Here is a 21,023-nt window from a genome sequence, read left to right as displayed (position 1 = left end):
GAATGAAACACTAACAATTGGTTCTTTCTAGCATCCATTTCTAGAATCTTTGGGAATGATATTTGCATGGACAGGAAATCACAAAGAATGATAAGCATCTTCTTTTTCCCATCTTCTTACGTATAGTACGGGACAGCAAAATACAACTTCCAATTATACAGCTACGTAAAGTATGGGCTGAAGCAGTGCATTATGTGTCTGGGCTAAAAGAAGACTACAGCAGGCTCTTTCAGGGACAAAGAGCAGCAATGTAAGAGGATTCTGTTGTTTATCAGTACAGTGTCATGTGCATTAATGCTCAAGAATTAATCTTGCTTTTTTCACTAATCAGTATTCACACAATACTAAAATATTGGGCTAATCTGGAGTGTAATATTCTCAACAAACTTAAAGAATTCTTTCTAATGGTATGAAATCATCCATTCGCAATGGCTTGAGAGTAGTTCCTGAACAGTCCTAGTATAAGAAGATTGTTTTATCTTAGAATATCACACATAGGGAGTCTTTAGAGAGCTGATTCTAGAAATTAACTATTTTTCATAGACTGATAATAGAAAGTTAGACTTTGGGTTTATGGCAATTTAAGCTATTAAGTTTTTGTCCAGTGTTTCTGAAATACCAATTTTTTTTTTTTTTTTTGGCTACGGTTTAGGTTAAGTCTTCTTAGATATAATGCAAATCTGACAAAAATGAAGAACACTTTGATCTCAGCATCTCAGCAACTGAAAGCCAAATTGGAGTTTTTCCACAAAAGCATTCAACTTGACTTGGAAAGATACAGTGAGCAGATGACTTACGGGATATGTGAGTGTTTGGGTAACGTGTTTGAAAGAAGTGTCAGGTCTCTCGAAGCCATCTCCCATTTTGCCTTCTTGCCTCATAGCCCATTGTTTGACTTCTGTTCATGTTAGAAGAAGAGACAGGACGCCTCAAGTCATCATAAACTGTGTTTGTACTGAATAGTAGCTCTTTCTTTTAACCTTTAGTTTAGCAACTTTACTCCGCCCCCCACCTCCCCAGGTGGACTGTAATTGTACTAAAATCGTTTAGCTCCAGAAAAATTCAAAGGCAATTTAAGAACTTTTGATTTTCAAGCCTCAGTTTTAAAATAGATCCAAAGTCTGTATCGGGATGACTTCTTAGCCAGGGAAATCTTAAACTACTTACCTTTCTATAAATAATAACACAAATAATTCCAGGGTTATTTTCCTTTCAAACCACCTACTGTGGAGTCCCATTTCTAAAAAATACACAGCCTCCAGTTTTTCAATATTTAACTCCAGGCTCTCTCTCTTCAGTTATATTAAGGAAATGTACAAAAGCAGATCTAAAATTCAAATAATAAGCTGAAGGGGTCACCACCATTATTTGTTTTCTATCATAAATCCTCTTTGTAAACTTGTCTTAAGCAAGGTATGTGTGTCTTAGAATAAATGATCAACAGTGTCCAATTGGGTAAATAAGTTTATCTACTAGAGTTGGTTCTATGATTAGTGTTTTATTTCTATTTGTGTATAATAGGCATTCTGGTGAATGGCAAAACACTATAATTATTTCATCAAATTATTTTTTTGTTTTTTGAGAGAGCAAGGGCGAGTGGAAGAGAGGCTAAGGGAGAGGGAGAGAGAATCCCAAGAAGGCCCCATACCCAGTACAGAACCCAATGTGGGCTCGATCTCACATCCATGAGATCATGACCTGAGCCGAAATCAAGAGTCGGATGCTTAACTGACTGAGCCACCCAGGCACCCCACATCAAATTATCTTTGACTTGTCAGTGGCATACCTTGTACAGCTGTTAAAAAAGAATGGCATAGACATGTGTACTGATATTAAAAGATCACTTGGGTCTTTAATGGCAGTGATGTTTTAAGTTGGGGAAAAAAAAGAAAGAAAAGTATATATAGATGGTCTCTCTTATAAGGGTAAAGTGTAGGTGTCTGTGTAGCAAGTGATTAATAGTAAGATCCCTTACGGCGGAGGGGAGGAGGAGAGAGTGTTTTCTTTTTGTCTTCTGTTTTATAGTATTTGATTTTTTTAAATCATGTTCATGTATTATTTTTTTCATTTTTTAAGAGAAAACCATTTGAATTAGAAATTCTAAAAACCACAGAAATTTTTGCCATGTCACAGTTCCAAAGGCTGAAAATCCAAAATCAAGATGTTGGCAGGGCCATGATCCCTCTGCAAGCTGTAGGGAAAAATCCTTGCTTGCTTCTTTCTAGCTTCTCACGCCAATAGTCCTTGGTGTCCCTTGGCTTGTAGCTATAGCACTTTAATCTCTCCCTCTGTCGTCAAAATAGAGCTCTCCCTTCATATGTCTGGGCCTCTGTGTCTCTTCTCTTATAAGGATACTAGTCATACTGGATTAATCCACCCTACTCCAGGATGAACTCATCTTAATTTAGTTAATTGCATCTGCAGTGACCCTATTTCCAAATGAGGTCACATTCCGAGGTACTGAATTAGGACTTCAGCATATCTTTTTGAGGGACAGTTCAACCTATAACTATATATTTTTGATGCTGATATGGCAAGGAGGTGGGTAGGTCAGTAATTAAAGCTGTGGCTATTTCTGAGATAACCGATTAAGACTTTTTTTTTTTTAGCCTCAGAAAAAATGTTAAAAGCATGGAAGGAAATGGAAGAAAAGGCTATCCACTATGCTGAGGTAAAATCACTAGCTCATTCTGTAATTCTTAGAAATTGTCTTTGGTTTCGATATGTAGGGTATTTTTCATGTTATTCCTGCATATCAGACAAAAATCTAGTAGATGCTCTGTGTGTATAGAGGGAAGTACCATAGTTGATAAAACAGGGGCTTTGGGCAAATGAGATTAAACTGAAAGCTCACTAAACTTCAGTTTCCAATTAATGTGCTTACCTTTTTAGTAGGGTTTTAGTAGGGTTATGCAGATTACATGGGAGTAAATAATAAATGGTAGTTATCACTGTTATTTTTATGATTAGTTAGATAGGGTAGCTGTACATCCTGGTTTATACCTTCTAGTTTATACCTGCCTTGCCATATTTAGCAATAGTACTCCCTTTCACTCTCAAAATTATGCTTGTTTGAACAATAAATTATATATATGGTCATGCTAGTTATAGGTCATTCTCTAGGTGGCATATTCCTTCCTTACTGGTTACATCTGTCCATGGTCCCACTAAATTGTTACTCTCCTGGATGCCAGTACTTACTCCAAGGACATGGGTAAGGCAGTAGATATCCTTGGGTAGGAAATCCAGTATCTTTATATTTCTGCATTCTTTTTCAAGGCAGTCAGGAACAAGAGGCAATGAAAAATCATAGAACTGAGAAGCAGTGGTTTTGATGGCCATTTTCCCCCTGTCTTGTTAGTGACACATCTATCTTTTTGCTTCTCGGGGGAGAAAGCAAATACTAGCAGTTTACTGTTGTCGGGAGAGAAAAGAGAGACCTAGGTATTAAGTCTGTCCTTGCATGAAAGATTAAGCACCAGAATCCGAAAGATAAAAACACTTGAACAAAATCGGTGTTTTGTATTAAATCATTTAATTCTACTGTTGCAGCAAGTCATTCTCTGAGTTCTTTTCCAGTTTGTGTGGTGGTGAGCCTGTCGTTTCTTTTGTGTTTCATCACATTTTAGGTGGGTGTCATTGGTTACCTGGAGGATCAGATCATGTCCCTGCATACTGAAATCATGGAGCTGCAGAAGAGCCCTTATGGAAGACGTCAGGGAGACTTGATGGAATCTCTGTAAGAAAGTCTTGTGTTATTGGTATGAGTGTCTATAATTTTTTTGTAGCAGACGATTCTTTCTGTGTAGATCTGGCAGATTAAGCCTGTATTTGTTCTTTTCTATGGTTTTTCTTTCTCCAAATATATTGCCATCATATTTTAAAAGGAAGTTTTTTCTTAGTCACAGGAAATTTTGGAAATAATTTCAGGGTTGACCTTTGCTTTTTTAATCAAAACATCTTTTCATGTGAGTGTTAAGAATTTTTCAAGTATTCTAAGTTACAAACTCTTTCCCTACTTAACATACTTCTGGGCCAAGTTATTGTCCATTAAATGTCCTAAATGAGGTTAACTTCCTAAGTGTCTGGATAGAAATTTCAAATTTTTTTCCTAATCACAGGCCATCATTTTTTCCCATTTAATTGTTTTTGGTGCAAGGATGTTGTATATGTGATGGTAGATCAAAGCAGATGTGAAATAAATACAATTTCCATTTTTATTTATTTATTTTTTGAGAGCACATGCACGAGTGGGGTAGGGACAGAGGGAGAGAGAGAATCCCAAGCAGGCTCCACGCCCAGCACAGAGCCTGAGGCGGGACTCCATCTCACGACTGAGACTGTGACCTGAGCTGAAATCAAGAGTTGGACACTTAACTGACTAAGCCATCAGGAGCCTCTAATTTTGCATTTTTAGATCTTGCTTATGACTCAGTGAAATACTTTCTGTAAAATGTTCACTGGCAATATATACTTGCTTTACAAAATTTTTTTTTAATGTTTATTTATTTTTGAGAGAGAGAGAGGGCAAAGTGCGAGAGGGGGTGTTGCAGAGAGAGAGGGAGACACAGAATCTAAAGCAGGCTTCAGGCTCCAAGCTGTCAGCACAGAGCCCAACGCAGGGCTTGAACTCACGGACTGTGAGATCATGACCTGAGCTGAAGTCAGACGCTTAACCAACTGAGCCACCCAGGTGCCCCAATATATACTTACTTTAAAATGGGATCATACTCTATTCAAATAATATTTTTCATTTCAAGTTATGGATTATTAATCATTGAATTTTTTTCACATACGGAGGTATGGTTTCTGTTTCTTTTTTTTTTTTTTTTTTTTTTTTTATGAAATTTATTGTCAAATTGGTTTCCATACAACACCCAGTGCTCATCCCAACAGGTGCCCTCCTCAATGCCCCTCACCTACTTTCCCCCCCCCCCCCCCCCCACCCCCATCAACCCTCAGTTTGTTCTCAGTATTTAAGAGTCTCTTATGGTTTGCCTCCCTCCTTCTCTGTAATGTTTTTGGTTTTTTTCCCCCTTCCCCTCCTCTCCGGTCTTCTGTTGAGTTTCTCAGAATCCACATATGAGTGAAAACATATGGTATCTGTCTTTCTCTTCCTGACTTATTTCACTTAGCATAACTCTCCAGTTCCATTCACGTTGCTACAAATGGCCAGATTTCATTCTTTCTCATTGCAAAGTAGGTATTCCACTGTATATGTAAACCACATCTTCTTTATCCATTCATCAATTGATGGACATTTAGGCTCTTTCCACAATTTGGCTATTGTTGAAAGTGCTGCTATAACCATTGGGGTACAAGTGCCCCTATGCATCAGCACTCCTGTATCCCTTGGGTAAATTGCTAGCAGTGCTACTGCTGGCTCATAGGGTAGATCTATTTTTAATTTTTTGAGGAACCTCCACACTGTTTTCCAGAGCAGCTGCACCAGTTTGCATTCCCACCAACAGTGCAAGAAGGTTCCCGTTTCTCCACATCCTTGCCAGCATCTATAGTCTCCTGATTTATTCATTTTAGCCACTCTGACTGGTGTGAGGTGGTATCTCATTGTGGTTTTGATTTGTATTTCCCTGATGAGGAGTGACGTTGAGCATCTTTTCATGTGTCTGTTGGCCATCTGGATGTCTTCTTTAGAAAACTGTCTATTCATGTCTTCTGCCCATTTCTTCACTGGCTTATATGTTTTTCAGGTGTGGAGTTTGGTGAGTTCTTTATAGATTTTGGATACTAGCCCTTTGTCTGGTATGCCATTTGCAAATATCTTTTCCCATTCCATCAGTTGCCTTTTAGTTTTGTTGATTGATTCCTTTGCAGTGCAGAAGCTTTTTTTTTTATCTTCATGAGGTCCCTATAGTTCATTTTTGCTTTTAATTCCCTTGCCGCTGGAGATGTGTCAAGTAAGAAATTGCTGCTGCAGCTGAGGTCAGAGAGGTTTTTTCCTGCTTTATCATGCTTTTTGATGGTTTCCTGTCTCACATTCAGGTCCTTCATCCATTTTGAGTTTATCTTTGTGAATGGTGTAAGGAAGTGGTCTAGTTTCATTCTTCTGCATGTTGCTGTCCAATTCTCCCAGCACCATTTGTTAAAGAGACTGTCTTTTTTCCATTGTCTTTCCTGCTTTGTCAAAGATTAGTTGGCCATACATTTGTGGGTCCAATTCTGGAGGCTGTATTCTATTCCATTGGTCTATGTGTCTGTTTTTGTGCCAATACCATGCTGTCTTGATGATTACAGCTTTGTAGTAGAGGCTAAAGTCTGGGATTGTGATGCCTCCTGCTTTGGTTTTCTTCTTCAATATTACTTTGGCTATTCAGGGTCTTTTGTGGTTCCATACAAATTTTAGGATTACTTGTTCTAGCTTTGAGAAGAATGCTGGTGCAATTTTGACTGGGATTGCATTGAATGTGTAGATTGCTTTGGGTAGTATTGACATTTTAACAATATTTATTCTTCTAATCCATGAGCACGGAATGTTTTTCCATTTTTTTGTATCTTCTTCAGTTTCCTTCAAAAGCTTTCTATGCTTTTCAGCATACAGGTCTTTTACATCTTCGGTTAGGTTTATTCCTAGGTATTTTATGATTCTTGGTGCAATTGTGAATGGGATCAGTTTCTTTATTTGTCTTTCTGTTGTTTCATTATTAGTGTATAAGAATTCAACTGATTTCTGTACATTAATTTTGTATCCTGCGTCTTTGCTGAATTCATGTATCAGTTCTAGCAGACTTTTTGTGGAGTCTATCGGGTTTTCCGTGTATAGTATCATGTCATATGCAAAAAGTGAAAGTTTGACCTCATCTTTGCCGATTTTGACGCCTTTGATTTCATTTTGTTGTCTGATTGCTGATGCTAGAACTTCCAAAACTATGTTAAACAACAGCGGTGAGAGTGGACATTCCTGTCATGTTCCTGATCTCAGGGGGAAAGCTCTCAGTTTTTCCCCATTGAGGATGATATTAGCTGTGGGCTTTTCATAAATGGCTTTTATGATGTTTAAGTATGTTCCTTCTATCCCGACTTTCTCGAGGGTTTTTATTAAGAAAGGATGCTGAATTTTGTCAAATGCTTTTTCTGCATCGATTGACAGGATCATATGGTTCTTATCTTTTCTTTTATTAATGTGATGTATCACATTGAGTGATTTGTGAATATTGAACCAGCTCTGCAGCCCAGGAATGAATCCCACTTGATCATGGTGGATAATTTTTTTTTATATGCTGTTGAATTCAATTTGCTAGTATCTTGTTGACAATTTTTGCATCCATATTCATCAGAGATATTGGCCTGTAGTTCTCTTTTTTTGCTGGGTCTCTGTCTGGTTTGGGAATCAAAGTAAGCTGGCTTCATAGAATAAGTCTGGAAGTTTTCCTTCCCTTTCTATTTTTTGGAACAGCTTGAGAAGGATAGCTATTATCTCTGCTTTAAATGTCTGGCAGAATTCCCCAGGGAAGCCATCTGGTCCTGGACTCTTACTTGTTGGGAGACTTTTGATAACTGATTCAATTTCTTCACTGGTTATAGGCCTGTTCAAATTTTCTATTTCTTCCTGTTTGAGTTTTGGAAGTGTGTGGTTGCTTAGGAATTTGTCCATTTCTTCCAGGTTGTCCAGTTTGTTGGCATATAATTTTTCATAGTATTCCCTGATAATTGCTTGTATTTCTGAGGAATTGGTTGTAATAATTCCATTTTCATTCATGATTTTTATCTATTTGGGTCCTCTCCCTTTACTTTTTGAGAAGCCTGGCTAGAGGTTTACCAATTTTATTTTTTTAAAAAACCAACTCTTGGTTTCATTGATCTGCTTTACTGTTTTTTTAGATTTTATATTGTTTATTTCTGCTCCGATCTTTATTATTTCTCTTCTTCTGCTGGATTTAGGCTGTCTTTACTGTTCTGCTTCTATTTCCTTTAGGTGTGCTGTTAGATTTTGTATTTGGGATTTTTCTTGTTTCTTGAGATAGGCCTGGATTGCAATGTCTTTTCCTCTCAGGACTGCCTTCGCTGCATCCCAAAGCATTTGGATTGTTGTATTTTCATTTTCGTTTGTTTCCATATATTTTTTAATTTCTTCTCTAATTGCCTGGTTGACCCATTCATTCTTTAGTAGGATGTTCTTTAACCTGCATGCTTTTGGAGGTTTTCCAGACTTTTTCCTGTGGTTGATTTCAAGTTTCATAGCATTGTGGTCTGAAAATGTGCATGGTATGATCTCAATTCTTTTATACTTATGAAGGGCTGTTTTGTGAAACCAGTATGTGATCTATCTTGCAGAATGTTCCATGTGCCTTGAGAAGAAAGTATATTCTGTCGCTTTGGGATGCAGAGTTCTAAATATATCTATCAACTCCATCTGATCCAATATATCATTCAGGGCCCTTGTTTCTTTATTTATTCTCTGTCTAGATGGTCTGTCCATTGTTGTAAATGGAGTATTTAAGTCTCCTGCAGTTACCACATTCTTATCAATAAGGTTGCTTATTGGTTTCTCTTTCCTAGGGAACAGCGTGCCATTGATCTGTATAAGCAGTTAAAGCACAGACCTTCAGGTAAGACACTTTTATCACTGTACACAGGCATTTTAGGAAACCAGTATAAACTTAACAAATCCAGGGGATTGGATTTTAAACAAACTGCAGGATAAATTCTAGTTTTGGTATTGCTATAGATATGTTTATGGTATAGCATATGGGATTTAAGGGATTAGGAAGGCAAAGCAACAAGGAAAACAGAAAAATTTTTAAAGGGAAGTGCAAGGAAGGAATGAAAGAAAAAAAGGGACTCAAAGAAGGGTAAAAGGAAGCAAGAAAATGTGTGGAAAGATGGAAAAAATAAGTGCCGCTTAAGATTAGAGAGGTTGGAAAGAATTTGATATGGCGGGTTCAGGTGTGGAATGATCAGAAGGCCCATGTGCTAGGCCAAAGTAGGTATACCTTGAAAATGATGCCTTCATCTGCACCTCACTACTGCTTATTACACTGGCAAAACAATTCGTGTTGAACAGCTGCTGAATACAGAGCATGATCTATTGGCAAGAGCATTGGAGTGATAACTGGAAGGCTTGCATTCCAGATTGGGCACTTTATTGACGACATACCTAATTTTCTTGTATCTCATATTCCTCTTCTACAAAATGGGGCTGAAACCTAGCTTTCCTAACTCAGTGAATGTGTATAGTGATATATTTGAGAGACTGTTTGTGATAATGCCTTGGAAAGTATAAAGTATGTATCTACAAGAACTGAAAAGGTGAATCCTGTGCCCTAATTCGCTACATATACCTAAATTACAAATACATAAGTAAAATAAAAGATATGTTTTATACTTTAAAATTTATAAACATATGCAAATTAATATACAAATGAAATTCTATTTTAATAAATAACATGATGTCCTTTACATTGGTTTTTGGTGGTGTGGAATTTGTTCAGTTTATTTCTACAGACATTTTTGAGGTAGATATATAAGATACATACCTAACCCTGCCTGGGGGTCAGGGGTAGTTAGAGGTGGTTTCCTGTAGGAGATGACATCTGAGATGAGCCTTAAAGGATAAGTAGCAATAGCTAAGTGAAAGGAGATGGACTCTTGTATATACAAATATAATCAATAAAGACATGTACGTGTAATACTTAGCATGTTTGAAGAAATGCAGTGGTTGGATTGTAGAGTTTCAGGAGAGAAAGGCTGAATCAGATGTGGCTAGATCATAAAGGATCTGGTATGTTATGGTAATGAGTTTGGATTTCATCATGATGGCAAAGAGAAACCTTAAAAAGTTTTATAGTAGGAGAATGGCATGATCAGAAGCATTTTGGAAATACTGCTCTGGTAGTATTTCACATAATGGATTAAAATGTGTCTACACTGGAGACCAGCATTGGTTATGAGGCTATTGAAATAATCATAACTCAGTATAGAGTGGGCCATGAGCTAAGGTAGAGAGCCTGAGCTGTAGATGCTGGGTGAGAGTAGGGTAAGGGCAAGAGAGACATTTAGGAGGTAGAACTGATAGTGTTGGGTGATGGATTGAATATGGGTGGCTGGAGCTGGAGTAGGGAGTCATGATGCCTCTCAAGATTCTATGGCAGCTAGGTGTACATGGTCAGCAGGACCACTTGCTATAATGGGAAGTGTAGAATGGATGATGGTCTTGATGGGAAAAGAAGGTGAATTCATTTTTGTACATGTTGATGTTAGGGTGTCAGTTGGATATTCAAGTAGAGATGTCTAATAAACAGTATTAAATATATATATATGTAGGTATGTATATATAAATACACACACATACACACACACCCATATATATGTATATGGATTTAGTAAACAAGTTGGCGATAGATATGTAGCCATTTAAGAGTGATCAGCCATAGGAGTAGAGTAATTATCCTGAAAAAGTAGGTTGAGTATCCTCAAGGATGGAATCCCAGGGAATACCAACATTCAAGAAATGGCTAAAAGGAGAAGAGCCTCCAAAGGTGACTGAGAAATGACCAGAATATGTAGAAGGAATGATATGATAGGAACAGGACAGAGAGAGTTTCAAAAAGAAAGTGTTCAGTAGGGTGAAATACTACAGAGGGTGTGGGTAATAAAAATGATGATGAATATATTCGTTCAGCTTACCAGTTTGGACATCATTGTTGATCTTGACAAAATATGGCCTTTTGGGAACAGAAATCTGATTATAGAAGGGTGAGGAAGGAATGAGACAGTAAGAAATAGAGAAGCCAGTCAGTCTAGACCAGCAGTTCTCAATGTCTGGTTCATGAACCCCTGAGGACTCCTGAAACCTTTTCAGGGAGTCAGTGAGGTCAAAACTAGTTTCATAACACTAAGACATTATTTGCCTTTTTCACTATGTTGACATTTTCACTGATGCTACAAAAGCATTGGTGGGTAAATGGTTTACTCCTTACTTAGCATTAATCAAGGCACTAGTACCATCTATGCAGGTAGTCATTATACTTTTCTCCACTATGCATTCATAGTTAAAAAAAAAAAAAGTTTCATTTAAGTGTGTCCTTGATAAAATACTAAGAATTTTATTTAAATCTCAACCCTTGGGTATATGTCTTTTAAATATTCTGTGTGATGAAACAGGAAGTACTCCTAAAGTGCTTCTGCTACATACTAAAGTCTGATATTTTTCTTAAAGCCACTGTGGCAGGCATTTTCTCAAAAATTAATGAAGCATGACCACCACTTTAAGGGAAAAAGCCAACAATGTTAGTTGTCTGTGATAAAATTCCATATTTCATGCAAAAAATTCAAATTTAGGAAAACTGGTACCCATCAACTGAAATTTGTCAGCTTCTCAATACTTTAACTTTTTTGATGAGATCAGTGGTGAGATTAAAAAAACTTGCAGAAAGGTAAAATAAGGCCAGTTTTCTCACTAAAAGTTTTTGGAAAATAGTTTTTAATAAAAATATGTTAATAGGTAACAAGTTTGTTGTTATTCTTAAGTAAGTAAATAAATACTTAAACTTCTTAGTTTAGGGGTGCCTGGGTGGCTCAGTTGGTTAAGCAGCTGACGCTTGATTTTGGCTCAGGTCATGATTTCACGGTTCTTGAGCTCAAGCCCTGGGTCGGGCTCTGTGCTCACTGCGCAGAGCCTGCTTCCGATCCTCTGTCTCCCTCTTTCTGGCTGTCTCCACTTGGGCGCACGCACGCTCTCTTTCTTCCCCCAAAATAAACAAATGTTAAATAAACAAACAAACTTCTTAGTAAAGGGCCCCTGAACAGGGGCTGGTCCCTGAACAAGCTTGAGAGGCTGACTCCAGAGAATAGTGGGAGCAATTAGGCTTGCTACCACTGAGGGTGAGTGTGTGGGTACCCACACTTTTGTGAGTGTAGGGGTTGGAAGGTTGAGAGTCTTACTGCCTTGTGGCCTCCCATCCTAAAGTAAGTGGGGTTAACTGTTAACAGAAGTGATGGGGTTAACAGAAGAGGTGATGAGGGCATAGATTTAAGGACTACGCTAATGATTTTTAAAAGCTGGTATGTGCAATGGAAGATGTTGCTGATCCATAACATTTATTAAGAATGCAGAGCAGAAAAAAAAAAGAATCCAGAGCAGAAGTGAAAACCTGTGAATCAGTAGTGACCACAGAGGAGATGGTAGTATAATATTTTTGTTGCTGGTGTTTAGTGGTATGGCTGCAGGAACTGATAGAGCAGATGGTTAGACTGATTCAGGGTTAGGATTTTGCTCAGAAGAGGACAAAAAAGTTCAAGGTATTGACAGAAAGTGATTTAAGTGATGGAAGTTGTGGTTAGAATAAAGTATTGAAGTTTAAGATTTCCAATAGAATAAGTCTAATTCTTTTTTTCCCCCCTTGAATCAGTATTCATTACTTCTAGTCTTCTGACCAATGAATTGGGTATTGCAGGTAAAGACATACAAAATTCCATCCATTGGCTCAAATTAACTTCCATAGTAAGTGATAACATTTGTTTGAATTATTTCTTTTAAAGATTTTATTTTTTTTAAGGGTGTTTTTATTTTGAGAGAGAGAGAGAGAGTACAAGTGAGCAGGGGAGGGGCAGAGAAAAAGAAAGAGAATCCCAAGCATGCTCCATACTTGGGACAGAGCCAGAGGTAGGGCTGGATCCCACAACTTTGAGATCATGACCTGAGCTGATATCAAGAGTGGACACTTAACCGACTGAGCTACTCAGGCACCCGCCCCTGGATTATTTTTATAAAAACTTTGCAGTAGTCCTGTCAGCATACTAACATATCATAGAGCCCAGAAATAAACTTGCTATCCAGGTTGCTTCTTTGAATTGATCATTACCTTGAGAACAAACTAGTTGTAACAAGTTTTATCTCTTATTGGTGTTTATATAATCATATTTGATACATGGTCTCTAGTGTCTTCTCTGCCTTAGAGTTGATTTGAGACTCTAGTTCAGCTGAAAATGGTAAAAAACAACTTTCTTCATTCTGTATGTTGGAGAAAGTTAATGTTCTGTGGTCTCTGACCATCTAAGAGAGCTAGTACAATGGGGAAGCTGTCCTGGTCTACAGGATTTAGGAAGGAGTGCTGTTGGGAGAGAAGCCTGTTTGGAGCCCCTGTGTCTGGTTGTTGGTAAGGGAGAGACAAACAGGGACATGTGTGTGGAATAAACTTGAGCTATGGGGGAGATCTTTGCAGTGATAACAAAGGACGTTGAACTTTTTAAAAAACCTTCTTTGATACCCCTTTCATAGTAAAATGTGGGTAACAGTAGTAGCCATCTCCCAGGACTCCTGTGAGGGTTAAATGAGAAAACTGAGTTGGTAATAACAAATAATATTTTTGCATTTGAGATTAATTATTGTCCAAGGAAATACTAGCATGATCTATGAGCAGTCTTCCGGTTTTTCAAAACTTTAAATACCACTTCTGAAAGATAACAATTAATGCTTTTGTTGTTGTTGTTGTTGTTGTTGTTGCTGTTGTTGTTGCTGTTTTAATTGGGGTACCATCTCCTATAAACTGTAGACCTCACTGTGTCCACACAGCCATTTTCTTTGAGAACATTTGTCAGCTGGCAGTTTAAGATGTCATACTACCCTCAAACTGAACTGTCAGGCGTCTATAGGTCCTTTTATTAGTGCATCATATTTGGCTTAAGTCAGTCCGCTTTTTTTCAAAGTTTTCATGGGCTCTAAACAGATAAACATGAAATCCCAAGCAACCTAGTTGGGTCAAGGGTCTCCTTTTCAACCAGTGGAAGTTTGATGTATTGTCCTGCTGTTTCTAGATAAGTGATGTTAATTATCCAAGAAAAATTGATCTCTTGGCCAGAAAATTGCATTTGTGTCTGGGGTTTGGGTTAATATGGGTTAAAGGGAACTAAACATATTCTTCTTTTTTTTTTTTTTCCAATATATGAAATGTATTGTCAAATTGGTTTCCATACAACACCCAGTGCTCATCCCAAAAGATGCCCTCTTCAATACCCATCACCCACCCTCCCCTCCCTCCCACTCCCTATCAACCCCTCAGTTTGTTCTCAGTAACATATTCTTCTCAAAACAGACAACTAAGGTTTGTTGAAGATAGAGTGATAAATTTATATATGCTTTTTTGTTTGTTTTATTTTTGAGAGAGAGTGTGTGAGTGGGGAGGAGCTGAGAGAGAGGGGGACAGAGGATCCCAAGCAGGCTCTGTGCTGACAGCAGTGAGCCAGCCCTGTGCGGGGCTCCAACTCACAAGCCACGAGATCGTGATTTGACCCGAAGTTGGATGCTCAACCGACTGAGCCACCCAGGAGCCCCTGTATATGCTTTATACAAACACAAATACACATACTTTGTGTTTAGATATATAATTATTTATATATTATAATCTTAAATTTTTAATCCAGTTTTAAATTTAAATAGAGATGCTTATTAATTAAAATTAGTTTCAGATTTTTAGGATTTTTTTGTTTGGAGGCTGATATGTTCATGCAGAGGAGAGGTTATACCTACTGACTGAGATCTTTTATAGATCACTCCTACAGCGACAGCACAGAAATGGTGAAGATCATTGTACATACTGTTCAGAGTCAGGACCGGGTTCTCAAGGAGCTGTTTGGTCATCTGAGGTAGAGAAATTGTTTTATTTCCTACTGAAAAGCCAGGGTACTTGTATCATGTTCCTTTAAAGTGTAATATCCCTTTTTGGTAAATACACTAGACCCAGGAAGGTATCTGGCAATACCTTGAGTAACTGGACCATAGCTGTGTGCATTTAGGTGTCCTGTTTGTGTGTATTGCTTTGGAGATCAGTCACGAAATCTGATACGGACTGTGATTCATTTCCCCAGCTGGGTGTGGGAGTATGGTGTCTTGTGGGGGAAGGGGATGTATAATTGTCTGACAGTGATTTCATCTCTCCAGCAAGTTATTGGGCTGTAAGCAGAAGATTATTGATCTACTGCCCAAGGTGGAAATGGCCCTCAGTAACATCAAAGAAGCTGACAATACTGTCATGTTTATGCAGGGAAAGAGGCAGAAAGAAATATGGCATCTCCTTAAAATTGCCTGTGTAAGTAACTTTTAATGAATTATTTAACGTGACATTGATTTGCTGGTATTCCCTGCAAAAAGGATTTTTTACCAGCATGATCTGATCTGGGTCCTTTTAGACATGTGTGGATTTTGTGTTAGGTTGATGTTCATGTTCTTTGCTTGGTGTCTGACTGGCAATTCAGATGCGGGATTTCATGATCATCTTTCATTATTTCTCTCCTCTGCAGTCTCATATTTACTCCTTCTAGCCCTAGACCACTGGGGTATCCCAACCTAATTTGGGGGTAGACGTGCCTGACCAGTTAATAAAAGTAATCCTTTGTTCAACTGGTTTTTGTTTTTGTTTTTGTTTTCTCCAACTAAAAGTGGAATGAGAAGGGGTAGCTACATTTGGTTTTAGTCAGTGAAGAAAGGGGTCAATATATAAAGGTGGGGAATAGTTTTGTACAGAAATACTCTGGTTGTACATATAGTGGTAGAAGTGTAAATCTTAGGAATATTATAGGAAATTGTATGAATCAATGGAGGTGCTTGCCTATAATCTTTTTATTTACTTTTTTCCCCTTCAGACACAGAGTTCTGCCCGGTCCCTTGTAGGATCCAGTCTAGAAGGTGCAATAACGCCTCAGGCATCAGCATGGCTTCCCCCAACTTCAGCAGAACGTGAACATCCCCTGTCATGCGTGGTAACTCCTCAAGATGGGTGGGTTCACTTTGCAACAATAGATAGTTATCAAGTGCAGTGGTAGGAATGAGGCAGGAGAACATAGTGGTTAAAGCATATCTTTAGTGCCTTATAGACCAGGGTTGAATCTTGACTATCCCTTTGTAATAACCTTGTGCAATTAACTTGATTCTTTTTTTTTTTTTTTTAATTTTTTTTAAATGTTTACTTTTGAGAGAGAGCCAGTGTATGAGCAGGTGAGGGGCAGAGAGAGAGGGAGACAGAATCTGAAGCAGGCTCCAGGCTCTGAGCTGTCAGCACAGAGCCTGACGCGGGGCTCGAACTTGTGAATCATGAGATCATGACCTTAGCCGAAGTCGGATGCTCAACTGACTGAGCCACCCGTGTGCCCCAATTAACTTTGTTCTTTTAATGTGCACACTTCCTCACCTATAAAATGGGAACTTCTGTGAAAATTCAATTAGATGATGTATGAAAGAGCTTGGGAAGTAAATATTCAGTAAATGTTATTTATTGGGCTCAATCCAAGTTCTAAGTTCTTTCTCTGTAACTGGCTTATGAATTCTTTTACCCAAACTATTTCTTCCTTAACCATTTATCTCTGAGAAATTATGGTCTTTTGTATTTGTATTTATCATTTTCGGGTCCTTGATCACCACCCCTCTAATGAATTACTGAGTTTAATCTACTCTGTTTTATAACTTAGTATTTCTAAAATCAGACTTTTCAATGCCTTAAATCAGTTTTGCAAATAAGAACTCGTTTGAAATCCTGTATTTTCTTTTATTAATTCCTGCTCTTCTGCCAAAAGCTGAATGACTATCCATTTCTGTTATTTTTCTCAGCATAAGATGTGCCGTATCCAGAGCCAGTGGCTCTTTGCTAGCTTGTGTATTGTCACTTTTCTCACAACTCATGGAGACCTCTACAGCAGCACCAGCATTACCTGGAAACTCTGCCCATAATTAGTTTTGCAGAAGTGCAGCCATGTTACATCACTGCTCAGGAGGTCATGCAGTTGCACATTCTGTACTCTACTTTTATGAGAGAAAAGCACATGGCAGGAAGGAAAGCTGATACCAGGTATTTTATGTTTTTAAAGAAAGCAAGTTGCAGGGTATATCTTGGGGGTCATTAGAGATTTGGCCCAATGCAATACATCCAGCTGCAGCATAGGCTATAATTTGATTGACTTTAGGAAATACTCCATTAAACAGAGTTTAAGCAAATAAAATGTAATACATTCCTAACCTTTTTGCTTTCGTTAAAGGCATTTAGGTTTGTTAGGGGATGCTAATGGTTGCAAATTTCACCTCTATATAGGTAATTTCTAATTTGAGGTTGTGGTTGTTAGCAAAAGCATGTCAGACAGGAGCTTTAAATATATTTTCCAGTAGGAATACATTATAAAGTAAAATTGATTTCAGTTTTAATGTACACATAGTACTTAACCACCAAGGATTGGGATCTGTAGGCCTCCGTGTTTTCATCTGTTGAACACGAGCTAAATTAGAATTTACTTCTAAGCTTATAGTGGCTATCATCCTTGGCCTAGAACTGGTTCTAGTAAGGAGAGACTGAGAGTTGGTAAAAGGTGAGGATAGAGGCCATGCGGAAGAGGAAAGTGGGCAAGGTGGAAACCAGAATCAGGATGTCCTTCAAATATAAATTTCCAGAGATACTTGTCGGTTCTGGGCATTTCCCCTGTGACACTGTTCTGCTATCCTCAGGAATCAGCTTGCTTGTTTTCTTTTTCATTGTTGTCACCTGTAGTTTCCAACCATCGTTTTCACATTCCTTGATCTTTTGTATCTTCACCCCTACATTTGTGTTTCTGAAGTAGGCATACTGATGTTTTCACTGCTTGTAAGGAAAAGGAAATTTCCAGAAACAAAAAGAGATTTTTCATCTGTCTGTGCTGCAGTTATCTCCCCACCGCCTAGTTACCGTTTTCGGGGGGGGGGGGGGGGGAAGGTTGTATGTAATCACCACTTATATTTCAGAGGGAAGTCAGATTGGACGTACAGTAGACTTCTTATCATTAGAGCTGGGCAGAGGCAACAGCTTGGATTAACAAGTAGGACTGAAGACTGTAGGAAGCAGCTGCATTGGGGTGCTGGGTTGCAGGGTTGCAGGAAAGCCAGTGATCATCCTGACCCTGAAGACCAGAAGGTAGAGGAAGTTCATATGCTCCTTTGAATTTGAAAAGGCTTTGTTTTTTCATCATACAGGGAGACTGTAGCACAAATGATAGAAGAAAATTTGAACTGTCTTGGCCATTTAAGCACTATTATTCATGAAGCAAATGAGGAACAGGGCAGTAGTATGATGGTAAGTTTTATATGGATATGGGTGTGTGTTTTAGGTTTGTTGGATGCAGCGAGCTTTAAACTTTCCATGTGAGCCCTATCTGGCATTTGGGATTCACGTGGAGAATGGAAGAAAGAGAGCATTTGAGGAATATCCTTGACCTCAAATCCCTCTTCTCTTACTCATGGGTATACTAGCATTGTGTCAGCACTAATCTTCAACAGTAGCATATTTGGTCAAATTAAATGAAGGGTGAACATTTTTTTGCAATGTGACCACTGAAATTGAATGGTTTGTACCTTTTTGCTTCAGCACTCAATTTTCTCTAATAAGATGGAGCAGGATTTGTACTATAAATCAAATCTAGTAACCACTGTGTGCAAAATGAATGATGTTAATATAGCTGTAATTAATAGATTTATATTAAGATTTGGTTACTGTGAATTATTGATTTGTTAAAACTTGGAGAAACTATAATAAAAATGTTTACTGAATTAACTTTACTACATTTAGTCTCAAGGTCAACTCTTTGTATATCCTCTTATTAATTATTTACTTCCAATACTTATGAAAACTCTTTGAAATACTTTTTTAATTAGCAGGAAAGAAGGTAAACTAAACTCTCAACTTGTAATTTTACTTATACTTTTGATTTTTCAACTTTTTATTATAACAGGTCCAAACAGAAAACTTGCAAAAAGTAACACCCATAAACCTACCACTTATAGTCAACATCTAATTATAATTTTTTCATGCCTGGTTTTAGAATCTTGATTGGAGTTGGTTAACAGAATGACTTGCTACTTATTCACTGTCCCCAAACCTATGGAAGTTGTCGCAGCACGTGTTGGAAATTTGTTTTTCTCCCATGAAATCATTCTTCAGACACCAGCAAATTGAAGAAATGACTATGATCAGAAAATTTGCATGATTTTACAAGGACAGTATTTTCACTTTGGGTAATTTTAATCTCTGAAGAGACAGAATCTTAAACATTAGTGGACTTGTTTAAATACGATAGCTATTTAAGCACAGCAATCCATTTGTTTTCAAACTTGATAAAATGTTTAACTGACTAAAAACATCTTTTGTCATTTAACTTTTGGGCATAAGGCCAAAAGTGTGTGTGTGTGTGTGTGTGTATACACACATAAATATATATGACTAACATGCATTCAAGGTAAAAGTTGTTTGCCTTTGTTTCTGTGGAAGAGACTGCTCACAAGTAAAACTGTACTTCATGAAGATTAAACTCTACCTCCTTGTGTTGCATTCAAAAAATGCTCTTCCTGGCATCATAAGGAGTTAACTTAATCCTAATAGTTTCATTTTTACTGCACATTTGACAGTATCCTTTTTTTCTTTTTTTTTAATGTTTATTTTTGAGAGAGACACAGAGCATGAGCAGGGGATGGGGCAGAGAGAGAGGGAAACACAGAATCTGAAGCAGGTTCCAGGCTCTGAGCTGTCAGCACAGAGCCCTTTGCAGGGCTTGAACTCACAAACCATGAGATCATGGCCTGAGCTGATGTTGGATGCCTAACTGACTGAGCCACCCAGGGACCCCAGCATCTGTGTCTTTAATACCAGTTGATTCAAATAAATCTTGTTAAATGTGCTATGTGTATATGTATTTAAGATGTACATTTAATAATATCAAGAAAATGCCGTTAATTTATAATATGTTTGAAAACTGTTGTTTTTTCATTTGTAAAAAATGGGTCATTTGTTTAATGAATTTTTCATGTTCTACAAATGTATAAAGATCTACACTCTCTTATCTGTAATTCCAAATATAAAGCTCTGAAAACATTTTTCATAAGCTTGGTAACAAAACTCATTTGCTTGCAAATCTAACCTGAACTGATATTGAATCTGCTTATCCCATTTAGTGTGAATATTCATTTATTTTGCTGTGGAAATAGTAACATGTTTGATTATTGGGGGCGGGGGAGCGCTGCCACAGACCCTGCTGGGTGTTTATGGAGGATGGTGTATGCACTGAATTACTTTTCTAAAATCTGAAAATTTTTTAATTCTGAAACATTGGGCCCTAAGGGTTTCAGATAAAGGATTGTCCATCTATCATCTGTTAAATAAATAAATTAGAAGGTCTTTTGTGTTTTTTAAAAAATGTGAAATGCTTTTATATTCTAGACAGTTTTCCACTTTGTGTATTAAATGATTTTTAAATTACTTGTAGAATCTCTATTCATTATGATCAGATTACAACAGAATGTTGAATATGGTTTGGGAATGTGATGGTTCAATGAAGTGGAACTGAAGCACAGAATAACATAACAGGCCCTCACTGTACTTTCCTTAGGAATTAAACAGGACTTATAGTAAAAACAGCATTGGGTAGCTTCTTTTAATATCGTCTTTTCTCCCGTCACCACTTTCCATGTCTAAAAACCATACTCACTCATATCTTGCTCTATAAACTGAGGTCTTAGTCACACCATCCTCATTTTCCTAGTAGTGTCATTTTCCATCATCTAAGTTTGAAATCTTGGGGCTGTCTTCTAACTTTTTAGTCATCTGGTACTACTGTTTCTCTAAATATGGAAATTGTGTCTGCTGTTTTAATAGGCAGCCTGTCCCTTGCTTCTCTAGTTCTAGGTATGTATGTATTTATTTATTTTGTTTTTATTTATTTTGAGAGAGAGAGAGCAGGGGAGGGGCAGAAAGAGAGGGAGAGAGAGAATCCCAAGCAGACTCTGTGCTGTGAGTGCAGAGCCTGACATAGGACTTGAAATTCATGAGCCGTGAGATCATGACCTGGACCAAAATCACAAGTCAGATGCTTAATCAACTGAGCCAGTTGCCCCTATTTTATTTATTTATTTGTTTATTTACTTACTCACTTACTTATTTATTTTAAGTAGGCTTCATACCCAGCATGGAGCCCAGTGTAGGGCTTGAATTCCCAACCGTGAGATCAGGACCTGAGCTGAGATCAAGAGGCAGACTTAACCGACTAAGTCACCCAGATACCCC

General features: G+C 37.8%; 1 protein-coding gene across 5 annotated transcripts in view; it reads left to right on the top strand.

Moving 5' to 3' along the window:
* CHUK (component of inhibitor of nuclear factor kappa B kinase complex) overlaps positions 1-19,415 on the top strand; it is a 40,527-nt gene extending 21,112 nt beyond the window's left edge. For 2 of the 5 annotated variants that reach the window (XM_042961111.1, XM_042961113.1), the window contains 10 exons: positions 127-250; positions 653-804; positions 2,610-2,671; positions 3,630-3,739; positions 8,518-8,567; positions 14,505-14,601; positions 14,897-15,044; positions 15,598-15,731; positions 17,945-18,044; positions 18,790-19,415. In XM_042961111.1, coding sequence (XP_042817045.1) covers positions 127-250; positions 653-804; positions 2,610-2,671; positions 3,630-3,739; positions 8,518-8,567; positions 14,505-14,601; positions 14,897-15,044; positions 15,598-15,731; positions 17,945-18,044; positions 18,790-18,819 — 1,007 coding nt within the window. In that variant the 3' untranslated portion in view covers positions 18,820-19,415. Of the gene's footprint in view, positions 1-126; positions 251-652; positions 805-2,609; positions 2,672-3,629; positions 3,740-8,517; positions 8,568-14,504; positions 14,602-14,896; positions 15,045-15,597; positions 15,732-16,558; positions 16,797-17,944; positions 18,045-18,789 lie in introns of those variants that run through there. The other 3 variants (XR_006209396.1, XR_006209395.1, XM_042961112.1) reach the window with 3 other exon arrangements.
* Positions 19,416-21,023: the final 1,608 nt, after the last annotated feature.

This window comes from Panthera tigris, chromosome D2 (genome assembly GCF_018350195.1).
Source record: "Panthera tigris isolate Pti1 chromosome D2, P.tigris_Pti1_mat1.1, whole genome shotgun sequence".
Lineage (NCBI taxonomy): Eukaryota > Metazoa > Chordata > Mammalia > Carnivora > Felidae > Panthera > Panthera tigris.
This window is presented reverse-complemented; position numbering and strand designations above follow the sequence as displayed.